The sequence below is a fragment of the Narcine bancroftii genome, chromosome 12 (genome assembly GCF_036971445.1).
Source record: "Narcine bancroftii isolate sNarBan1 chromosome 12, sNarBan1.hap1, whole genome shotgun sequence".
Taxonomy (NCBI): domain Eukaryota; kingdom Metazoa; phylum Chordata; class Chondrichthyes; order Torpediniformes; family Narcinidae; genus Narcine; species Narcine bancroftii.
In genome coordinates, this window is record NC_091480.1 from 10,458,176 (window position 1) to 10,483,737 (window position 25,562).

At 40.8% G+C, this 25,562-nt stretch overlaps 1 protein-coding gene across 1 annotated transcript in view; it reads right to left on the minus strand.

Moving 5' to 3' along the window:
* Positions 1-25,562, minus strand: part of LOC138747564 (GRB2-related adapter protein-like) — a 54,614-nt gene that overhangs the window by 18,387 nt on the left and 10,665 nt on the right. Inside the window, exons 2-3 of the mRNA XM_069906889.1 lie at positions 25,192-25,289; positions 24,367-24,489 (exon numbers count right to left, since the gene is read on the minus strand). Of these exons, the coding sequence (XP_069762990.1) occupies positions 24,367-24,489; positions 25,192-25,289 (221 nt within the window). The remainder of the gene's footprint in view (positions 1-24,366; positions 24,490-25,191; positions 25,290-25,562) is intronic.

The window sequence follows — 25,562 nt, forward strand, 5'->3', positions numbered from 1 at the left end:
CCATAACAGTGTTGTGCTAACTGCTACGCCAAGCATGCTGCTCGTTCATTCAAGAAACGTCTAACTGCAGCCAATGTGAACTGTCTGCAGGGTAGAGAGGGACAGAAGAGGTTGGGAAAGGGAATTTTTTTTCTCCTGAGATTTGGCATTAGGACCAATGAGATAAACAACCAAGGAAGTAATTTCATCATGTTGCAATGTATGAATTTACATTGCACAACAATCTCTCACAAACATGATTATGACCAGATTATCTCAAGTCAAATCACCTTTATTTGTCGTTCATAGCATGGATTGCACGGTAAAGACGAAATAACGTTTCTCCATGACCATGGAGAAGATTTACATAATTGGAAGTTAAAGTATTAAGACATGTACATAAAAGTCCACGGTATACTATCTAGGTATGTTCTGGGAATTCAGGAGCCTGAGGCTTGGGGGAGAAACTGTTGCCCAATCTGGATGTAAGGACCTGAGTGCTATGGTACCTCCTCCCAGAAGGTAGAAGGGAGAACAGTTGACATGAGGGATGTGTGGAGTCCTTCACAATGTTTATTGCTTTCTGCATGCATCATGTGTGGTAGACGTCCATCATGGAAGGAAGAGTGCCCCCATAGACCTTTTCTGTTGACTTCACTACCCTCTGCAGGGTTTTACCGTCCGAGGTCCAAACCAGGCGATGATGTAATTGCACAAGATGCTCTCAATACACCTTCTGTAGAATGTAGTGAGGATGGAGGGTGGGAGATGGACTTTCCTCAGCTTTTGCAGGAAGTGGAGGCGCTGCTGGGATTTCTTGGCTAAGGAGCTGATGTTAAGGGACCAGGTGAGATTTTCTGCCAAGTGCACACCAAGGAACTCGATGCTCTTGAAGACCTCAATGGTACAGCCGTTAATGGTCAGTGGAGAGTGATCCCCTGCACCCCCCTGAAGTCCGCAACCTCTCTTTTGTTTTATTAATGTTTCAATACAGTGAAGAATTCTTCAGTAACATTTGAGAGCAAGATACTGGTCAGGTCATTGGGAAATATTTCCTTGTTCTGCTTCAGCTTGGAGGGCACAGTTTCTGAAAGAAATGGCCTCCTGTGCATAGGAATCCAGTAGTGACATCCTAGGCTTTGTGGTCAAATTTTTGAATGGGATATGAATGAATTCAATGCAACATTTTCACAAGGCATTGATGTCCCACTGAATCAAGAATGTCTGCAGATGCTATGATTGTAGTTGATTCACAAAAGTGCTGGAGAAACTCAGCAGATCTTGCAGCATCCGTGGGGGCAAAGAGATGTAACCAATGTTTTGGGCGTTGGTTAGATATCTTCGCCTCCTATGGACACTGCAGAACCGGCTGAGTTTCTCCAGCACTTTTCTGTGTTAACATTATTCCCGAAGTGACAGTCGGAACAAAAGTACTGCTGAGTGTACAAGAGTTCGTTTTGAATTCAAGATTAACAATGCTTAATGAAGGGGTGGAATCCGCAGCCAATTCTCAGCATCTAACTTTGGGGCAGAATAGGTGTGGCTCACCTGTGTGATGAGAGTGTTGGCTTTTTTTAAAATTCCAAATCAGTCAAAGCATTGCCAGAGGAATCTAACAGGTCAGACAACATCCATGGGGAGGAATTGTCTTTACAGTTCAACAAGAATGTCTGCCGATACTCGGGTGAAGTGCAATACTTCGCTTACAATGAAGGGCCCAAGCCCTAAGCGTTGGTTACCCTTCACTTCCTGTGCGACTTGCTGAGTTTCTCCAGCTCGTAGAAAGGGTCAGTCAATATTTTGGAAGTATATCACAACACCGCAGTTGAAGTAAAAACACAAAATGCTGGAGAAAATCAGCAGGTCAAACAGTGTCCTTTATGTAGCAACAGGAAAGATACAGAACTGGCATTTTGGGTCTGTACCCTTTATGAAGATCTTGGCTGATCACTTCTCCCTCAGTAGTTTCTTTGTTTGCTCAAGATTCCACAACCTGCAATTTCTGAGCTTTTTTTAAATTCCAAAACTTGATTTGTTATTTCTGAGCTCCAATCAAAGTAAAAGGTGGCGATGTTGGACTGGGAAATGAATCTCGATTTTCATATCTGTTGTTTAACCACCTGACCTTATTATTGGACAGCAACCAGTATGGAATCCTGTGCCGTCTCTGTATGCTCTCCCCGTGCCTGCGTGAGTTTTCTCCAGTGGGGCTCCGGTTTCCTCCCACCATTCAAAATGTACTAGGGGTGTAGATCATTTGGCTGTAATTCGGTAGTACGGGCTCATGGACCGGAAGGGCCTGCTACCGTGACGTATGTCTAACTTAAAAATTAAAAATTAAATTAAATTCTATCCAGCGATCATCAATTATCACCAAATCGTGTCACTGGGGTGGAGCTTGATTGCAGTGACTTTAAGGTAAAGGGACCACCACCAGATTGAGACACTGCAGATCTGGTGAAGGGCAGGCTGTCTATTGTTGCACAAGGAGCTGGGCAGTTTCAATTCCAACTGAGATATACTTATTCAACTCCCTCCCCTGCAGCACTGGCCACCCACATCAATGCACCTTTCAATGCACGGGAGAAACTAGCATGTAAAAAATACAGCAAAATTCTGAAGGAACTCAACCTGTCTTGGAGTGTCCATAGAAAATAAAGATATACAGATATACCATGTGTTACAAAGGTAGAGGATTCCTGTGAAACTGTTTGTAAACTGAAAATTTGTAAAGCGAAGACCCATTGACTACTATTGGAGCCAATTTTTGTAAAAGTTAAAACACATTATAAGCCAATTATGATTTTTGTCGTAAAAGCAAATACGGGGTTCTTCATAAAGGTGAATTTTCATAAAGCGAGTATTCGTAAAGTGGGGTTAACCTGTATTGCTGATGTTTCGGGGCTGAGCCCTTCTTCAGGGAGTAAGCAAAGTAAAATAAGCAAAAAGTTGAGAACAACTTGGATAAAAGTGCAAGTTTTTTTTAATGTTAGAAAATCAGTGAGGTGAGAGCAGCTTTAATAAAACTGGGTTTCAAGAAAGACCATTCAGAGAAGACAAGAAAGAGAGATCTCTATTTCCTCAGCAGAACAAAGCCTCATCTTGCAGTTTAGCACATCACAACGGTGAGAACTCAACAATTTCAGATGATCAACCAAACAAGTTTGTATCAATAGCAGACAACCTTTTCCTCTCTGTTATCCTGTTAGTTTACAGAAATCATTTTTGTTCTCCTATTTTACGCATCTCCTGGAATACCTTTTTGCCATTCACCATCCCCTTGTTGAAGGCAAAAGCTTCATTTTCAGTTTTTGGCCCTCTTCCATTTCTGGGCTGTCTTTGAAAAGAGTTGGTGAGTGTTGCAGTGAAATAGTTTTTTTTTAAAGTGTGAAATAAAGGTACGGGAGCCTGAAGATGAACATTTAGCGGCACAAGGACAGGTTCTTCCCCCCCGCCATCATATTCCTGAATGAACCACAGACACTGCCTCACTTTCATTTTTACTTGAAATATTTAAAAAATGTATTTTGTAAGATGGTTTATATAAATGCTTTCTTTTTTTAAAATTTTTTTTATTTTTCACACCATAAACCACATTGACCATGATACATACATTTTCCTTTTCAAATATATACAGTGCCATTTTCTCCCCCCCTCCCTCCTCCCATCCCACCCACCCTACCTCCCCCCATCCATTTAAAGTACAAAATCTAAGATACATTAAACCAGTCAAACAATGTTGTCATTCAATAAAAATAAACAAGAAATTCCACTGAGTCAATTCTTTTCATTTCCTTCTCCTTTCTTTAATTTAGGTAGTGAATGTCCCTGGTAGGTTTTCTCTATTGTGTTTCATGTAAGGCTCCCATATTTGTTCAAATATTTCAATATTATTTCTTAAACTATATGTTATTTTTTCTAATGGAATACATTTATTCATTTCTATATACCATTGTTGTATTTTCAAATTATCTTCCGATTTCCAGGTTGACATAATAGATTTTTTTGCTACGGCTAGAACTATCTTAACAAATCTTTTTTGTGCACCATCCAAATCAATTCCAAATTCTTTGTTTTTTATGTTACTTAGGAGGAAGATCTCTGGATTTTTTGGTATATTGTTTTCTGTAATTTTATTTACTATTTGGTTTAGATCTTCCCAAAATTTTTCTACTTTCTCACATGTCCAGATTGCATGAATTGTTGTTCCCATTTCTTTTTTACATCGAAAACATCTGTCAGATACTGTTGGGTCCCATTTATTTAACTTTTGAGGTGTAATGTATAGCCTGTGTATCCAGTTATATTGTATCATACGTAACCTCGTATTTATTGTATTTCTCATCGTTCCAGAACATAACTTCTCCCATGTTTCCTTTTTTATCTTTATATTTAAATCTTGTTCCCAATTTTGTTTAGTTTTACCATTTGTTTCCTCATTCTCCTTTTCTTGCAGTTTAATATACATATTTGTTATAAATCTTTTGATTGTCATTGTATCTGTAATCACATATTCAAAGTTACTTCCCTCTGGTAACCTCAGACTACTTCCTAATTTGTCCTTCAAGTAGGATCTCAATTGGTAATATGCCAGCACTGTATCTTGAGTTATATTGTATTTATCTTTCATTTGTTCAAAGGATAATAATCTATTTCCTGAAAATCAATTTTCTATTCTTTTTATCCCTTTTTTCTCCCATTCTCTAAAGGAAATGTTATCTATTGTAAAAGGGAGTAACTTATTTTGCTTCAATATTAGTTTTGGTAATTGGTAATTTGTTTTATTCCTTTCTACATGAATCTTTTTCCAAATATTGAGTAGATGATGTAATACTGGAGAACTCCTACGTTGTACCAATTTTTCATCCCATTTATATAATATGTGTTCAGGTATCTTTTCCCCTATTTTATCTAATTCTAATCTAGTCCAATCTGGCTTTTCCCTTGTTTGATAAAAATCTGATAGGTATCTTAATTGTGCGGCTCTATAATAATTTTTAAAGTTTGGCAGTTGTAAGCCTCCTTGTTTATACCATTCTGTTAATTTATCTAGTGCTATCCTCGGTTTCCCCCCTTTCCATAAAAATTTCCTTATTATTTTCTTTAACTCCTTTAAGAATTTCTCTGTCAAGTGTATTGGCAATGCCTGAAATAGGTATAATATCCTTAGGAAAATGTTCATTTTAATGCAGTTTATCCTTCCTATTAGTGTTAATGGTAAATCTTTCCAATGCTCTAAATCGTCCTGTAAATTTTTCATTAGTGGATAATAATTGAGTTTATATAGATGGCCGAGATTTTTATTTATTTGTATACCTAGGTATCTTATTGCTTGCATTTGCCATCTGAATGGTGATTCCTTCTTAAATTTTGAGAAATCCGCATTATTCATTGGCATTGCTTCACTTTTATTTATGTTAATCTTGTAACCCGACACTTCTCCATATTCCTTCAATTTCTTATATAATTCTTTTATTGATAGTTCTGGTTCTGTTAAGTATACTATAACATCATCCGCAAATAAACTGATTTTATATTCCTTGTCTTTTATTTTTATCCCTTTTATATTATTTTCTGTTCTTATCAATTCTGCTAGTGGTTCTATAGCTAACGCGAACAATAAGGGTGATAGTGGGCATCCCTGCCGTGTTGACCTGCTTAAGTTAAATTGCTTTGATATATATCCATTTACTGTCACTTATGCCAATGGCCCCTTATATAATGCTTTAATCCAATTAATATACTTCTCTGGTAAACTGAATTTTTGCAATACTTTGAATAAATAATTCCATTCTACTCTGTCAAAGGCCTTCTCTGCGTCTAAAGCAACTGCAACTGTTGGCGCTTTACTCCCTTCTATTGCATGAATTAAGTTAATAAATTTACAAATATTGTCCGTTCTGCGTCTTTTTTTAATAAATCCAGTTTGGTCTAGATTTTCCATTTTAGGTACATACTCTGCTAACCTGTTTGCTAATAGTTTAGCTATTATCTTATAATCTGTGTTAAGTAATGATATTGGTCTATATGACGCTGGTGCGAGTGGATCTTTCCCTTGCTTTAGTATTACTGTAATTATTGCTGTTTTACATGAATCTGGTAAGCTTTGTGTTTTATCAATCTGGTTATTACTTCCAGGAGGGGAGGAATTAATAAATCTTTAAATGTTTTAGAGAATTCTATTGGGAATCCATCCTCTCCTGGTGTTTTATTATTTGGTAATTTTTTTATTATCTCTTGTATTTCTACTATTTCAAATGGTTCTGTTAATTTATTTTGTTCCTCTATTTGTAATTTTGGTAGTTCAATTTTAGTTAAAAATTCATCTATTTTCCCTTCTTTCCCTTCGTTTTCAGTTTGGTATAATTGTTCATAGAATTCTCTAAAGTTTTCCTTGATCTCCTTTGGATTATATGTAATTTGTTTGTCTTTTTTCCTTGATGCCAATACCATTTTATTAGCTTGTTCTGTCTTAAGCTGCCATGCTAGAATTTTGTGCGTTTTTCCCCTAGTTCATAATATTTCTGTTTTGTCTTCATTATGTTCTTCTCCACCTTATATGTTTGTAGTGTTTCATATTTTATTTTTTTATCTGCCAATTCTCTTCTTTTAGTTGTGTCTTCCTTCATTGCTAATTCTTTTTCTATATTTGCTATTTCCCTTTTCAACTGTTCTGTTTCCTGATTGTAGTCCTTCTTCATCTTGGTTACATAACTTATTATTTGCCCTCTAATGAACGCTTACATTGCGTCCCATAGTATAAACTTATCTTTCACTGATTCCGTATTTATTTCAAAATACATTTTAATTTGTCTTTCAATTAATTCTCTAAAATCCTGCCTTTTAAGTAGCATGGAGTTTAATCTCCATCTATACATTCTTGGAGGGATGTCCTCTAACTCTATTGTCAATATCAAGGGTGAATGGTCCGATAATATTCTAGCTTTATATTCTGTTTTTCTTACTCTATCTTGCATACGAGCTGATAACAAAAATAGGTCTATTCTTGAGTATGTTTTATGTCTACCCGAGTAATATGAATATTCCTTTTCATTTGGGTTTTGTTTCCTCCATATATCCAAAAGTTGCATTTCTTGCATCGATTTAATTATAAATTTGGTTACTTTGTTCTTTCTGTTAATTTTTTTCCCAGTTTTGTCCATATTTGAATCCAAATTCAGGTTGAAATCCCCTCCTATTAATATGTTCCCTTGCGTATCTGCTATCTTCAAAAAAATATCTTGCATAAACTTTTGATCTTCTTCGTTAGGTGAATATACATTGAGTAGATTCCAAAACTCCGAATATATCTGACATTTTATCATTACCTATCTCCCTGCTGGATCTATTATTTCCTCTTCTATTTTAATTGGCACATTTTTACTAATTAATATAGCTACTCCTCTTGCTTTTGAATTATACGACGCTGCTGTTACATGTCCTACCCAATCTCTCTTTAATTTCTTGTGCTCCAATTCAGTTAAATGTGTTTCTTGCACAAATGCTATATCAATTTTTTCTTTTTTCAGTAAATTTAGCAGTTTCTTCCTTTTAATTTGGTTATGTATTCCGTTAATATTTAAAGTCATATAGTTCAGCGTAGCCATTTCATACTTTGTTTATCTTCCCTTTCCGTTTCCCCATCATCACCTTTCCTTCTTATCCATTTCTGCTTTCTTGTTTTGAACACTTTATAAGACAACATTTCTAAAACATCAAACATTTTCCTTATTCTCCTATTTAAAATTTCTTTAACCCCATTCTCCCCTCCCCCTCCTGAGTTGCCCATTATCCCTTGTCGGGCAACCACATCTCCCCTCTCCATTTGGATTTGCGAATTCACTCGCGAACGTCAACTGATTTTGCAGTGACCGTAACTCTTCCCCACCCAGCCACCTCCAGAAAAGATTTCAATTTTCATATGTAACAAAGGTCACTCTTTTAATTCCCTCCTTATTCCCTCTATTCCCTTTCCCTCCCTTATTAATTCTTGTCTATACTTTATATATTTTCCTCTAAATACAGATGCATTCATGTATACACACTATATATATACACACATATACCCCTTTACACACATACATATAGTTCGTGGTCATTTTTACTCTCATTACATGTCTTCATCTCTCTGCTTGTTTTGTAGTTGTTCTGCAAATTTTTGTGCTTCCTCTGGATCCGAGAATAGTCTGTTTTGTTGCCCTGGAATAACTATTTTAAGTACCGCTGGGTACTTTAACATAAATTTATATCCTTTTTTCCATAAGATCGTTTTTGCTGTATTGAACTCCTTTCTCTTCTTCAGGAGTTCAAAACTTATGTCTGGATAGAAAAAAATTTTTTGACCTTTATATTCCAGTGGCTTTTTGTCTTCTCTTACTTTCTTCAATGCTTTCTCCAATATATTTTCTCTTGTTGTATATCTTAAGAATTTTACTAAAATGGATCTTGGTTTTTGCTGCGGTTGTGGTTTCGGGGCTAAAGTTCTATGTGCCCTCTCTATTTCCATTTCTTCCTGTAATTCTGGTCTTCCTAGGACCCTGGGGATCCAATCTTCTATAAATTCTCTCATATTCTTGCCTTCTTCATCTTCCTTAAGGCCCACTATCTTTATATTATTTCTTCTATTATAGTTTTCCATTATATCTATCTTCTGAGCTAACAGCTCATGTGCCTCTTTAACTTTTTTATTAGATTCTTCTAATTTCTCTTTTAAGTCCTCTACTTCCATTTCTACGATTATTTCTCGTTCTTCAACATTTTCCACTCTTTTTCCTATCTCTGATATGGCCATTTCCATTTTATTCATTTTTTCTTCTGCATTCTTAATTCTTCTTTTTATCTCATGAAATTCTTGTAATTGCCATTCTTTCACTGATTCTTTAAAAAAAGATACATCCATTGTCTTGCCTTTCTCTTCTTCTTCCACTTCTTTCTGTTCTTCTTCTTCCTCTGGGTTGACCATCTGTTGTTTCCTTGTTTTCTTTTTACCCTCTTCTTTCTTGTTCTCGTTATTGTCTGTGTTCTGCACCTGTTGCTGTGCTGCAGGTGTCTCTCTCAGCTGTGGAGATCGACTCCGCAGCTGTTCCCCCCTCCCGTTAGTGTGTTTCTTTTCATGCGCATGGGCGGTTGCGCACTTTTACTCAGCTCCGCGAGCCATTTTTGTAGTCCCGTGTCCGGGACTTCCACTGACCTGTGGGAGCGGGCTTCTCTCTCCGTGGCGGGCCTCCTCGGACAGGTAAGGCCTTCACCTTCTTCTTCTGACATTCTTTCTTCCTCTTTTCTTCCCGTTGTTTTTGACTTTTCTCTCTTCGCTGCCATTTTCTTCTCACCTTTATTTTTACTTTATTATAAATTTAAATCTTGTACCTTTGTGCTTTGTGTGTTTTTTTTTAACTTTTCCGGAGAGGGCTGGAATTCCCTGACCGGCCACTACTTCATCACATGACTCCTCCTATATAAATGCTTTCAATGTGACGTTGATGCAACACAACCTATTCTGTGACATTGTTCATGATTCTGATCTAAAATGGAGATAACAGACTTAGTCAATTGTACCTGAACTTTACACATTGTACTCAATTTGCATGGTAAAATTGTCTTAGAGCCAGAACAATGACAGGCCTGCACAATAAGGCACCAAACCAGTAATCTGGTCGCCTTGTTATGGTAAAATGGTGTGGAGGCTTTGGGAAGGGTACAGAAAAGATTTACCAGACTGTTCCCTGCATTAGAATCTATGAGGTATAAGGAGAGACTGGACAAACTTAGGTTGTTTTCTCTGAAGCATTGAACACTGAGGGGTAACCTGGTAGAAGTGTATAAGATTACGAGAGGCTTTAATAGGATCGACAGACAGAACCTTTCCTCCAGGATAAAAATGTTAAACACAGAGAACATGCATCAGTTACCCCTTTTACACAGAGAGCCCACTCAATTGGCATGAACGACCCGTGCTCAAAGCCAAGTCTGGTCATTCACACTGAACCGTTGGGCCAGTGCGATGTTTTACATAGCAATATGGCATTTTGGCTCTGATACTACCTACCATGGAGGGTAAGTACCGGGATGAAAATGACCTCCCATCCCGTGTTTGTTGCGTTCATACTGGTAAGTGAAGCAGTTAAAAGGCGGCTTATTCCCTTATTTTAATGCCTGTGTAAAAGGGGGGGGGGGCGATGGTGGGCTAGTTAAATGGAGAAATGAGATGGGAAGGTTTTTACACGGAGACAGGAAGTTTTCTGGAATGGGTGCCAGGAGTAGTGGTGGAAGCAGGTACTGCAGTAGCATTTAGGAGGCTACTAGATGGATGTGCAGGGAATGGATTGACCTTTTTTGGGGGAGGTGTGACCTGTACAGTAAGGACAGGTTACACTTAAATCCCAGGGGGACCAGAATCCTGGCAGAGGTATTTGCTAGGGCTACTCAGGATCCTTTAAACTAGAATGGTTGGGGGGAGGGAACAAAATAGTACAGAGCAGTAAGGAGAAGGTTAGAATGCAAACAAAGAAAGTTTGTAGTAAGTATTTGAATATGGATGGGCAGGTGATAGAGAAGGGAAATGCTCTGGAAGAAGATGAAGGGCAATTGGCAGGAAAAGTAAATAATGTTGTTATTAAAGATGAGGGAAAACAGGGATTAAAAATTGGGAAATCTCTGAAATTCATATATTTTAATGCCAGGAGTATTGTAAAAAAGGTGGATGAGCTGAAGGTGTGGATTGATACTTGGAAGTATGATGTGGTAGCGATTAATGAGACATGGTTGCAGGAGGGATGTGATTGGCAACTGAATATCCCTGGGTTTTGTTGTTTTAGGTGTGATAGAGTTGGAGGGCCAAGAGGAGGTGGGGTTGAATTGCTTGTCAGGGAAAATATTACAGCGGTGCCTAGGAAGGATAGATTAGAGGGCACATCCACGGAGGCTATTTGGGTGGAACTGAGGAGTAGGAAAGGAGAGGTTACACTTGTAGGGGTGTATTATAGACCACCCGGAGGGGACCGAGACCTAGAGGAGCAAATCTGTAGGGAGATAATAGATATTTGTGATAAGTACAGGGTTGTAATTATGGGAGATTTTAATTTTCCACATATAGATTGGGAAACACATTCTGTGAAAGGACTGGATGGGTTAGAGTTTGTGAAATGTGTGCAAGATAGTTTTTTACAACAATATGTAGAGGTGCCGACCAGAGAAGGAGCAGTGTTAGATCTACTGTTGGCAAATGGGATGGGTCAAGTGATGGAGGTTAGTGTTGGCGAGCACTTCGGGTCCAGTGATCATAATGCCATCAGCTTCAATGTCATTATGGAAAGAGAGAAGTCAGGGCCAAGGGTTGAGGTTTTTGATTGGGGAAAAGCTAGATTTGAGGAGATGCGAAAGGACTTGCAGGGTGTGCATTGGGACAATTTGTTTTATGGGCAGGATGTAGTAGAGAGATGGAAGTCTTTTAAAGATCAGATTTTGAGAGTGCAAAAGCTTTATGTTCCTGTTAGGTTAAAAGGAGGGGCAAAAGGTTTGAGAGAGCCGTTGTTTTCAAGGAATATTGGAAACTTGGTTCGAAGAAAAAGGGAGGCGTACATTAGATATAAGAAGCATGGAGTTAAGGAGATGTTTGAAATATACATTGAATGTAAGAGGAATCTTAAGAGAGGAATTAGGAAAGCTAAAAGAAGGTACGAGGAAACTTTGGCAAGCAGGGTGAAAACTAATCCAAAAGAGTTCTACAAATATGTTAATGGTAAAAGGAAAGCTAGAGACAAAATTGGTCCCTTAGAAAATCAGAGCGGAAAACTGTGTGTGGAGCCTAGAGAAATGGGGGAGATATTGAACAGTTTATTTTCTTCGGTATTCACTAAGGAGAAAGATATTGGGAGATGTGAGATAAAAAAAAGCAAATTGGGTAAATATGGGGAATATAGAGATTACAAAAGGTGTAGTTTTAGGGCTTTTGAAGAATATAAAGGTGGATAAGTCTCCGGGACCAGACGGGATCTTCCCCAGGACATTGAGAAAAGTGAAGGAGGAAGTAGCAGAGGCTCTGGCGGTAATTTTCCAGATGTCATTAGATATGGGGATAGTGCCGGAGGATTGACGCATTGCGCATGTGGTTCCATTATTTAAAAAGGGTTCAAGGAGGAAGCCTGGCAACTATCAGCCTGTAAGTTTGACGTCTGTGGTAGGTAAATTAATGGAGAAAATTCTTAGAGATAGTACTTATAAACATCTGGATAGACAGGGTCTGATCAGGAGCACTCAACATGGATTTGTGGGAGGAAGGTCATGTTTGACCAATCTGATTGAATTTTTTGAAGAGGTGACTAGGAATGTGGATGAGGGTTGCGCAGTGGATGTTGTCTATATGGACTTCAGTAAGGCCTTCGATAAGGTACCACATGGAAGGTTAGTTAGGAAGGTGCAGTCTTTAGGTATAAATTTTGAGATAGTCAAATGGATTGAACATTGGCTGAAAGGGAGAGGCCAGAGAGTGGTAGTGGATAATTGTCTGTCAGGTTGGAGGCCGGTGACCAGTGGTGTGCCTCAAGGATCTGTATTGGGCCCATTGTTGTTCGTTATATACATTAATGGTCTAGATGATGGGGTGGTGAATTGGATTAGTAAATATGCAGACGATACTAAGATAGGTGGAATAGTGGATAATGAAGAAGGTTTTCAAGGATTGCAGAGGGATTTGGGCTGCTTAGAAAAGTGGGCTGAAAAATGGCAGATGGAATTTAATGCTGATAAGTGTGAGGTGCTTCATTTTGGTAAGAAGAATCAGAATAGGACATACGTGGTAAATGGGAGAGCATTGATGAATACAGAAGAGCAGAAAGATTTAGGAGTAACGGTACATCGTTCCCTGAAGGTAGAAACTCACGTGAATAGGGTGGTGAAGAAGGCTTTTAGTATGCTGGCCTTTATCAATCATTGCATGGAATATAGGAGTTGGGAGGTGATGTTGAGATTGTATAAGACGTTGGTGCGGCCTAATTTGGAGTTCTGTGTGCAGTTCTGGTCGCCTTATTATAGGAAGGATATAAACAGAGTGGAGAGAGTGCAGAGAAGGTTTACCAGAATGTTACCTGGGTTTAAGCATCTAGAGTATAGGGAGAGATTGGACAGATTAGGTCTTTATTCTTTGGAGCGTAGAAGGTTGAGAGGGGATTTGATAGAAGTATTTAAGATTATGAAAGGGATAGACAGAGTGGATGTGGATAGACTATTTCCGTTAAGAGGAGGAAAGATTAAAACAAGAGGACATGAGTTAAGAATTAAGGGGCAGAGGTTTAGAGGTAACATGAGGGGGAACTTCTTTACTCAGAGAGTGGTAGCCGTGAGAGCTTCCGGGTGAAATAGTGGAGGCAGAGTCAATTGTATTATTTAAGAAAAGGTTGGACAGGTATATGGATGAGAAGAAGATGGAGGGTTATGGGCATTGTGCAGGGAGGTGGGACTAGAAAGGGGTGTTTGGTTCGGTGCGGACTGGAAGGGCCTAATGGCCTGTTTCCGTGCTGTAATTGTTATGTTACAGGCAGAAGTGATGAGGTTTCATTACATCTTATGTTTGGAGTAGATATTACAGTGAAAATGACTATTTCTGTTCTATGTAAGCCCTGCAGTTCCCCTTGGTTGGCGATCGGGGCCGGGGTTCGAATCCTGCACTGTCTATAAGGAGTTTGTACGTTCTCCCCGTGTCTGCGTGGGTTTTCGCTGGGGGCTCCGGTTTCCTCCCACCATTCAAAATGTACTGGGGGTGTAAATTGGGCAGCACGGACTCATGGGCTGAAATGGCCTTTTACCATACAAGGGCGTGAAGCAAGGCTGCGTTCTCGCACCAACCCTCTTTTCAATCTTCTTCAGCATGATGCTGAAACAAGCCATGAAAGACCTCAACAATGAAGACGCTGTTTACATCCGGTACCGCAAGGATGGCAGTCTCTTCAATCTGAGGCGCCTGCAAGCTCACACCAAGACACAAGAGCAACTTGTCCGTGAACTACTCTTTGCAGACGATGCTGCTTTAGTTGCCCATTCAGAGCCAGCTCTTCAGCGCTTGACGTCCTGTTTTGCGGAAACTGCCAAAATGTTTGGCCTGGAAGTCAGCCTGAAGAAAACTGAGGTCCTCCATCAGCCAGCTCCCCACCATGACTACCAGCCCCCCCACATCTCCATCGGGCACACTAAACTCAAATCGGTCAACCAGTTTACCTTTCTCGGCTGCACCATTTCATCGGATGCAAGGATCGACAACGAGATAGACAACAGACTCGCCAAGGCAAATAGCGCCTTTGGAAGACTACACAAAAGAGCCTGGAAAAACAACCAACTGAAAAACCTCACAAAGATTAGCGAATACAGAGCCGTTGTCATACCCACACTCCTGTTCGGCTCCGAATCATGGGTCCTCTACCGGCATCACCTACGGCTCCTAGAACGCTTCCACCAGCGTTGTCTCCGCTCCATCCTCAACATTCATTGGAGTGACTTCATCACCAACATCGAAGTACTCGAGATGGCAGAGGCCGACAGCATCAAATCCACGCTGCTGAAGATCCAACTGCACTGGGTAGGTCACGTCTCCAGAATGGAGGATCATCGCCTTCCCAAGATCGTGTTATATGGCGAGCTCTCCACTGGCCACCAAGACAGAGGTGCACCAAAGAAGAGGTACAAGGACTGCCTAAAGAAATCTCTTGGTGCCTGCCACATTGACCACCGCCAGTGGGCTGATATCGCCTCAAACCGTGCATCTTGGCGCCTCACAGTTCGGCAGGCAGCAACCTCCTTTGAAGAAGACCACAGAGCCCACCTCACTGACAAAAGACAAAGGAGGAAAAACCCATCACCCAACCCCAACCAACCAATTTTCCCCTGCAACCGCTACAACCGTGTCTGCCTGTCTCGCATCGGACTTGTCAGCCACAAACGAGTCTGCAGCTGACGTGGACATTACCCCTCCATAAATCTTCGTCCGCGAAGCCAAGCCAAGGATGTGTAAATCACTATTGGTCTTTAACTTCCACCAGCCCAAAAAACAAATTAACATCAGTTATATTTTGCCTTTACAGCATAATTTCATGCTGACAAGGGGAAAGGTAGAGAAGAGAAGGAAGAGCGACATGCAGTTATACATTTCTCACCAACGACTGGTAGACATTGATAAGCTTTCATGCCATTCAAACTATCTCCCGTTTAGAATAGCTGGCCTTTGTCTAAATGTGATACAGCAACCACAAAGAAATAGTTTTATGATCTTTAGTGATAGACATACTGAGTAACCAAGGTGTAAAACTACATAAATATCTTTATTAAACATTACCATGAGAATTGCTCATGTTTTATGATGATTTTCACAAAGAAGGAACCATGCAGATAAAGTGTTTGGACCAACATTGCCACAGAGTTAGTACGAATCTCTGACACAACTGCAGAACATTGAGTCAGTACTTAATAATTCCCAGGAAATAGAAGTCATTAGTTTAGAAACTTACGAGAGCAAGTTTGATCTTGACCGAGTAAAACATTGCTGTAATAATCTGTATTGATACAATATTAGAATTTTTATTTTCATATTCCCCAGCTATGTTAGTAACATGCCCATGTGATGGATTAAGAACAGAACCACAAGAACATAAGAAACTAGCAACAGGAGCAGGAATATCAAGCAGTCGTCCCCTCAAGCCTGCCCCGCCATTCAATATGATCATGACTCATTCCCCCCCCATCCCCAACTCCTCTCTCTACCAGTTCCACACTCCTCCTCTCTCAAAAATGTATCCACTTCTCTTTAAATAATTGCCGCCATGATCCAACATCCACATATCTAACGGAGTGGAAATTTTGAGGGATTCATCATTCTCTGTGAGAAGTAAAAGCACACAATGCTGGAGAGACTCAACAGGGTCAAACTGACACCGTGGTTGTTCAAGTGAGGAACGAGCATTAGTAAATGGCACCAAAGGAATGAGAAGGGAATGATCTGAGGATTGGTCTCCATCGATCAGAGGTTGTTGAGACTGGGGCCATGAATGCCTCAGCCCAAGACATTGTAAAATCAGCATTTAATGACTGGATTCTCAGCTTGGGCATGGAGTAAATGATCTGCAGAACTGGATTAAAAAAAAAGGATTTACATCTGATTCCTGGAATAAAGGGATTAGCACATGAAGAACGTCTGAGTGCAGAAGAATGATGGGGGCCTCATGGAAGCATTTCCAATGTTGAAAGATCTGAACAGAGTGGATGTGGCAAAGCTGTTCCCCATGGTAGGGGAGTCCAGGACAAGAGGGCACAACTTCAGGATTGAAGGGCACCCAATTAAACAGAGGAATTTCTTTTGCCAGTGAATGGTGAACCTCTGGAATTTGCTCTCTTTCAACTTCTCTATCACCCTCACGGAAGTTATACACAATTGCCTTTTACAAATCCACACTGTCTTCTGCTAATTCATAAATATTCATCCTTTGTCTCAAATTTCATTCTGGATTATTGTTTCCCTATCATTGATCTTACATTAACCATCCTGTAATTAACAGTGTCATAGAAAGATGCAACATGGAAACAGGCTCTTTGGCCCAGCAAGTCTGCACTGACCGTCGGCCACCTGTTTACAATAATCTACTTTGATCCAATTTTATTCAAAGTTAAATGTTCAGACTTATTGTCAGAGTACATACACAACATCACATACAACCCTGAGATTCTTTTTCCTGTGGGCCAGGCAGAATTTCTACTTTTTGGTAGTGCAAAAAACAAATGTACTCAAGAAAAGATGCATATACGAAAGAGAGAACTGTAAACAAGAAGGCAGTGCAAACAAACTGTGCAATACAGAAAATAAATATACAAAAATAATTAATGTGCAATGTAAGGCTCCTTAAATGAATCTCTGATTAAGTTTGTAGTTGAGGAGTCTGATGGTGGAGGGGGAGCACCTGTTCCTGAACCTGAAGGTGCGAGTCTTGTGGCACCGACACCTCTTTCCTGATAGCAGCAGCAAGAACAGAGCATGTGCTGGGTCGTGTGGATCCTTGATGATTGCTGCTGCTCTCTGACGGCAGTGTTCCTTGTAGATGTTCTCGATGGTGGGGGAAACGTAGAATATAGAACATGTCACCATGTCGTGACCACTCTCATGCCAAATTAAAGTAATCCTGACTGCCTGCACATGATACATATCCCTTCATTTCCTCCTTGTTCACATGCCTGTCTAACTGGCTTTTAAACGTGGCTGTCGTGCCTCCTTCCATGACTTCCCCTGGTAGCACATTCCAGGCACCTAACACTCTCCACATAAAAATCTTACCCTGCGAATCTCCTTTAAACTTTCTCCTTTCACCTTAAATCTGTGCCCTCAGTGGTTTCCAACCAGTGGGCCAAGTTGCTATGTCCCACTGGTGGCCCACAGTGTTTCCATTTTTGTTCTTTAAAAATGTTAAATAAAATACTTTAGATAAAGATGTGTTTCTGACAGAGCTGTCTTTGACTTGAAAATATTGCTCAGTTATTGCCACTAGACTGGAATATAGGTGGGCCTTAGACCGAAAAAAATCAGATTCAGAATCAAGATTTATTGTCATGAACAAGTCATGAAATTCGGTGTTTTTGCGGCAGCGTCACAGGGCAAACATTCAGATTATAACTGTCTTACCACATTACTATAAAAAATAAAATAATAGTACATGAAAAGTAAGGCAGTGTCTTTGGTTCATTGATTATTCAGGAATCTGATGGCGGTGTGGAAGAAGCTATCCTTGTGCCATTGAGAGCTCATCTTTAGGCTCCTGTACCTTTCCCCCAATGGTAGCAGAGTGAAGAGGGCATGGCTTGGGTGGTGGGGATCCTTGAGGATAGAGTCTGCTTTTTTAAGGCACCACCTCATGTTCATGCCCTTGATGAAGTGAAGTCTGGTGCCTGTGATGTCGCAGGCCGCGTTAACAACCCACTGGAGTTTATTCTTGAGCTGAGATTTGGCGCCTCCATACCAGGCAGTGATGCAACCAGCCAGAATGCTCTTCCCAGTGCACCTGTAGAAGTTTACGGAGTCTTTGGTAACATACCAAACCACCTCAGACACCTCTCAAAGTATAACTGCTGTGCTGTGATTGCATCAATGTGGAGGCTCCAGGACAGATCCTCGGAGATGTTGACATCCAGGAATTTGAAGTTCTTGACCCTCTCCACTACTGAGGCCTCGATGAGGACTGGGTCATGTTCCCCTGACTTCCTCCTGAAGTCCACAATTATCTCCTTGGTTTTGCTGACATTAAGCACAAAGTTGTTGACATAGCACCACTCAACGAACTGATCTATCTCCTTTCTGTACACTTCCTCATTGCCATTTGTGATTCTGCCAACAAACGTGGTGTCATCTTGTAGATGGCATTGGAATTGTGCCCGGCTACATAGTCATGGGTGTATAATGGGTAGAGCAGTGGGCTAAGCACGCATCCTTGGGGTGCAACTGTGTTGATAGTCAGTGAGGAGATTGAGAACCACTGCTCTAGTGCATGACATTCCCAATAGGAGACACATTCTGACTGTTTACCCTATCTGTGCCTCTCATCATTTTATAACCTTCAGTCAGGACCCCCTCAGCCTCTGACACTCCAGAAAAACAGTCCATCTTTTCCAAATAGCTAATAGTCTCTAATCCAGGCAGCATCCCAGTGAACCTTTCCTACACTCTATCCAAAGCATCAACACCTTTGCTGCAATGAGTGACTGGAATTACACCCAAATGTGGCCTAACAAAAATTTTAAATAGCTGCAACACCCCACGAATATAGACATGTATGTCTCATGCCTTCTTTATCACCTTGTTTATTTGCTGCCATTTTGTGTGTGTGTGTGTGTGTGTGTGTGTGTGTGTGTGTGTGTGTGTGTGTGTGTGTGTGTGTGTGTGAGAGAGAGAGAGAGAGAGAGAGAGAGAGAATATAAATGCAGATTAATTATAATCCTTTCCTGTATTAATACTTGCATTTAACAATCCTCAATCTACCAAATATTATGGAGAACGTCACCCAATCTAACCACACAAGCAACAACTTAAATCTACATGGGGACACAATAGATAGTGCTGTTGGCTCCGAGCACCTGAGATCTATCCTGACCTTGAGTGCTGTCTCAGTGGAGTATTAACCACAGGACTTTCACCCGGTGTTCGGGTTGTCTCCCACTTCCAAAAGATGTGCTCACTGATAGTTTAGTTAGTTACTATGTCTGAATAAGAACAAGAATTGGAAATTGAGGAGAAACTGTGGGAAGAGACTATTGAGAGAATTTGTTCTACCACCTCCTGGACTTGCTTGGGACTTATACAGTTCAACATGCTGCACACGGATTCACTTTTCCAAATCTACACTGTCAGCTATCGACTTTGAAATAGAGGACAAATGCAATAAGTGGTAATGGCTCCCCTTACTACCCAAGGCACCTGTTTTATCACTGTCCCAAAATGCAAGGTCCTGGAGCAGAATCTTCAGCATGAAGATTATCTGAAATATTTTAAACCAGTTTGCAACCCTGCCTATTGACTGCAATATTCGGGATCTCTAAAAATTCCCTGCAGAAAGACACAATAGCATTTCCATCCCTCTTAGCCAAGCATCTAATCTCGTAACACTGAAAGTCTGACAGGGGTCCTTCTATTACACAATAGATTAAGTATATCAGTTTTTTTAATAAAAATGGAGAACATAAAATGCACATTAAGAGGGTCCACTCTAAAATTTGTCTATAAATGGCAATGCTTTATGCATTATTTCTCTGAATTACGAGTGCTTTTGGAGTAAGTGACTAACTAAGAGAGAGTTATAATCAGTAAATAGACTGATGATACAAAGGTGTCAAGGTGCTCAGGGAGTGGGGGCATCTGGGACGGGGGTACCTGAAGATGCATGTGAACATTGGTGCTTCTATGGGTTGGTTTTTCACCACCAGACTCCTCAATGACAAAGTCAATCAGAGACTCATTTAAGGACTCTTACTTGTGCACTTTATTGATTTTCTTTGCTGTCTCTGCATTGCACAGTCAATTTATTTACCTTCATTATCTTTTATTTGTTTACATGTTAACGCCATGAAGTTTATTTTTTGCACTGCCCATTAGTGGCTGGCCCGCAGGCAAAAGGAATCTCAGGGTTGTATGTGATGTCATGTGTGCCCTCTGACAATAAAACTGAACCTGAAATGATGTAAGCTCTTTTTTCCCCTTCTTGAGAGGTAATGGGCCTGTTCCCCACTATGGTACAATACCAGACGTATGGTAGCTAATGGGTTAAAATGAGCATGAACTCAAACCAAACCATGGCAACTGGGGCATTTAAATTCAAGTTACATCTGTGCAGGATGTTGGTGAGACCACACTTACAGAATTGTGTTCTGCTCAGCTCGCTACATGAAAGATCTGGAAAGGGTGCAGAAAAGATGCATGAGAATGCTTTCAGGATTGTTAGGTTTCAAGATTCAAAATTCAGTTTATTATCATGTAATAAAAGCAGTGTCGTATAACATAAAATTGCCTTTTGTCTGCTGTAAGGCAGTCAGATTCACCATCTGTAGAAATTGCCTGAAGAGCGCCTCTTACAGTCAGAGAAAGAGAAGAAAAAGAGAACCCCCCCCCCACCAGAGTCACTGAGTGTTAGTGGATTCACCTCCAGCGCTCTCGCAGCCTCTGCAGCCACATACAAGTTTGGCCAACCAAGCTCCAGATTCAAACCACCGGACACAATTAGGGACCCTCGAGTACCCTTGGGCACTGTTTCGCATCCCGGTACTCCTGAAGCCAGTCTCGAGCCAGTCCAGCAGGCTGCAGCCTGGTGGGGGTCCCTTGACTACAGTCTCCACAGCCATTGTGGGTTCCTCACCTCAAGTCACCAACAGCCTGCCGCCTGAGTGTACCTCAGCCACAGAGCACCTCACTGGTCACCGTCCCATGGGTCATCTCCTCAAAAGGGGGACGTTCTTCCCATTTTCCAGTGCCCTGTCCCAAGAATCTGTAACCCCTCGTGGTCACTGCCAATCATAGGTACTGCCTTCTAGGACCTTGACCCCGAGGACGCATGATTTTCAATCGAACCATTGTCATCTCCCTTAACAGGCCATTTAAAGCCTGTACAGAGCTGATGGCAGACGGACTGGGCAGTTAGACACCGCACCCCCCCCTATTCCTGCTCTCCGTGGGTCCGCACTAGTGGCAGGTTTGAATTCTAAGGAGAGGCTGGATGAACTGGGATTTTTCTCCCTGGAGTGTAGGAGACGAAGGGGGTGTTTCAGCGACTTATAAAATCATGTGGGTCTTTCATAAGGTAAAAGGTCATTGTCTTTTTCCCAGGATAAGGGAGCCTAAAATTAAAGGGCATAGATTTAAGGTGAGAGTGGGGAAAATATTAAAAGGGACCTGAGGGACAATATTTCCACACAGAGAGAACTGAGAGAACCATAGAACAGACCCCCATACAGCACAGAAAGTGACCCTTTGGCCCTTTCAGTCCATGCCGATCTATTATTCTCCCACTGACCTGTACCCCGACCAAACCCCTCCAATCCATGTGCCTGTCCAAATTCTTCTTAAAAATTAAAATTGAGCCCACATTCATCACTTCAGCAGGCAGCTCGTTCCACACTCCCACCACTCTCTGTGTGAAAAGTTCCTCCTCACGTTCCCTCCCAAACGTCTCCCTTTTTCACCCTTAAGCCATGAGTTATATCTCACCTACCCTCAGTAGAAAATGTATATCTACATCTACCTTAATATCCATGATCTCACTGCCACTGAGGCAGAGAATTCCAGAGATTCACTCCCCTATGAGGGAAGGAATTTGTGTCAGTGATTTGTGTTCTGTGATTCCAAGCACTCTCGAGACTCTTAATTATCTCTTCAGTTCTGAGCTAATGAGGTCGGACAGGTAAAATGCCACCACATCCACACTCTGTGACAGAGTACGTGCCAATGAAATGAAGACGTTTTGAAAGAAATATCCAGCCAGACATCTCATGCCCACAGTGAACTTGTAATAAATATGGGTGTAACTTTGCAGAGACTATCAGCGCATCTCCGGAGACCTGCAGTAAAATGTTCAGAGTTAGCCAACTTTTGAAAGTTCAGCAAACTGCAAATTGTTGAGCTGATGTGATTTTAATGATAAGCAATTTAAAAAAAAATTTCAACTTTCTACGAAGACAGCATCACATCTGAATTCAATAGCACCCCTGTATGGCAGAGATAACACTCAACATCATAAACCTGGCCTTTAACCTGGAAAGTAGGAGGGAGGCAGCAAAGAATTTATAAAAACTATTGCTCTTTGTTTATGTACTTTGAATGGATGGAGATATAGTTACGAGATAAGGGGAATGAAAAACTGAGTGCTGTAGAAATTTCTTCTCCCAGACAGGAGAGAATTTCTGGAATTCCCTGTCCCAGATATATTTAAGGTAGATGTAGATAAATATTTGAAAGATGATGGAATTAAAGGCTACAAGTCACTGGCAAAAAGGAGACCAGCATAGATCAGTCATGGCCATATAAATAATCTGGGGCAGGACAAGTGGATTTCCTATTCCAGTAGTTCTCAACCTTTTTCTTTCTACTCACATACTACTTAAAGTAATCCCTTACTAACCACAGAGCACCCATGTGAAAGGTTGCTCTTGAATGTAGAGGTGATCTACCAACCTTCTGCACCTTCTTCCTGAAGGTAGCAGTAAGAAGAGGTTGTGACCAGCATAAGGGACATCCTTTATGATGTCGTCTGTTATTTATACTGAATTGACTTCTCTGTGGATTGTCACCTTGTTGTGGTGGAGAAGCTTGTGTGGTCCTGAGAGTGATACCGCCTTGAGTTCTGCTCCTGGTTGGGACACCCATGGCGGTAAGGTTGAGGGTGAGGTCCCTGACAAAGAACAATGCAACCAAGTCCTCAATGGACGAAGGCTACAACAAATCAATCTGCCCCAATTGTGGTTTCCATACTATTAGAATTAGTTGGTTGATTCGTGTGTTTCTTGGAGTGCAACATTAAGAACATGTTAAACAACCACACGCTCTGTGAAATAGAAGAAAGCCCATCACCCCCTACCTCAAGGGATAGCCACAATGACCGAATTGTTCACGCAAATTTGATCACTTTTGCAACTATACTGCAATGGCTATGCTTTCAATGGGAGACTCTGTTTTTTTTGGGGTACATTATAAAACCAAAGACAGTGTGGAGAGAGAAACAATAGCATTGACATGATAAGGCTTTGTATGTGAGCCCTCAGCACTAAACTGAGGAAATGCCGAGAGATAACTTTCTAAATTACAAATAAGAAAGTTAAAAGCAAAATATATTTTCATCTTTGACCATTAGCAAGTCTTCTTGTATCTTCGTGGAACATTCTAGTTCATTCATGCACTTCACTGTTTGTAATAGTTATTAGATATATTTGGATTGGTCTGAAAAGGTTAAAAAAAATAACTGAAGTGGCAAGGGGAAAGATTGAGAGCGGGATGTGATGAAACCAGATAATTCTTTCATTTGGTTGGCACAGATATAGAGAGACAAATGGCCTCCACTCAGGTTATAAAGGTTAGTACAACGCCTTTACAGTGTCAGCAATCAGGACCCACCTTGGAATCCCATGCTGTCTGTAAGGGGTTTGTAAGTTCTCTCTGTCTCTGTCTGGGGGCTCCGGTTTGAAACGTACTGAGGATGTAGGTTAAAAGGTGTAAATTGGGCAGCATGGACTCATGGGCCGAAATGGCCTGTCACTGTGCTGTACGTCTAAGTTTAAAATAAAAATAAATAAATAAAATAGTCCTTTCTTTTAAAATCAAATCTTCACAGGATAGATATTTGTCCACATCCAAGTATAGTACATGTGCGATATTAGCAAAGATAAGTAACCTGCTGGAGGAACTCAGGTAGTGCAGCGGCGTGAGTGGAAGGAAAAGAACAGTCAACACTTCAGGCCAGATCCCTTCATCATGTCAACCCTTTTCTCCCACTGATGCCGTTTGAACCTCTGAGTTCCTCCTCCAGATTGTTTGCTCTCCCACATCTGCAGTCACTTGTGCGTCAACGCACTTGCGATGTCGCAGCATTTGCACTTCGAAATCTCTCTCTGAAATTTGATTCCAGTCAGAGCTGGTTTTCAGAAGTGGAGTTCAACACACTCAAATTTCATCATATCCTTTCAACAGGTAATGAATCTCCAGCCTTAACTCCAACACCAATTCACCCCCAAAAGGGCTCCAGGGCCCTTAAATCTTCTTTCACATTCATTCTCCATCAATATAAAACAATGCTCAAGCTAATTGTCTACTAACCACACACTGAGAGATTTTTTAAAATCTAGATTGGTGTTTTAGGTATTTTTCTGCAATACTCCTGCATTACTTACTTTACAGAAATGGAGAATTCACCAGGAGAACTCTCACTTTCTCGTAATAAAAAGGCCCCAACAAATTCTTGCTTCAAGAGCAATTCTTCTGCTGTCATCCTGGAGATTCTGCCAACATACCACCTGTAGAATAAAAGAAATGTGCTAAAATCAGTATTGGAAGGTAACATCACTTACTGCTGAATCATGCTCCTGCTTATAGATCAGAGGAGAGGAGTCAGTTGCAGCTCCGTTTTCTGCTTCTGAGAAGCTAGCCTTTCCTCAGCTGGTCTGATCCTTGCCTCTCAGTCCAAAACTGCACAATCTATCCCATAACCAAGGCTGAAAGTAGTGCCCCACTGTCAGAGTGAAAACGCAATGCTGGAGAAACTCAAGTCCAACAGTGTCCTTTATGCAACAAAGATACCTTGATGAAGGCCTCAAGCCTGAAACGTTGGTTACCTTTGCTCTTTGACCTGCTGAGTGTCTCCAGCGTTGTGTCCTTACTTCACTCATGGTGCCTGCAGACTTTTGTGCTTTACTCCACAGTTGGAGGTCCCATCTTGTTGCATCAGACGTGAAGCCAAGGTTCTCTCAGGCAGGCTCCAAACCCCCGGCCCATGCTTATCCACAGAGCATATCTGAGCCGCAAATCTTTACAGTTTGCATTCTCTAACTTTATTTTAGATTTACAGCAACTGCATTGTTTTAGTTTTGATATCATATTGACCAACTCCCTCGATGGTGGTGGTCAATTGTAAAGCCTTCACTGAAGTTCCCTCAAGAAACAGGGCCACTGTTAAGGGTGGGCAAGAATAGATCAAATAACTCCCAGTAAATACTCACTCGTGCGGTTTTAATTTAATGTAATTCTTGGGGATAAAACCTTCTGCACCATTTAATTCTGCTTTATACCAGTTGGGATCATCCTCCATGTTCAACACCTGAAGAAAATAAATTAAATTTATTACAGAAAGCCTTCACTTCACCACAGTGCAAGCATTCTAAATATGTAATTGCTTCTTGAACTCAGCCCTATTGGCTGGCCCGTTTAGTATAGTGGTTGGCCCAACGCTATTGTAATGGCAACGACTCGGGTTTGAATCTGCTGCTCCCTGCATGGAGTGTGTACATTCTTCCCATGACCATGTGAGTTTCTTCCAGGTCCTCTGGTTTCTTCCAATGTTCCAAAGATGTACGTGGTTAGTGTCGCTGGG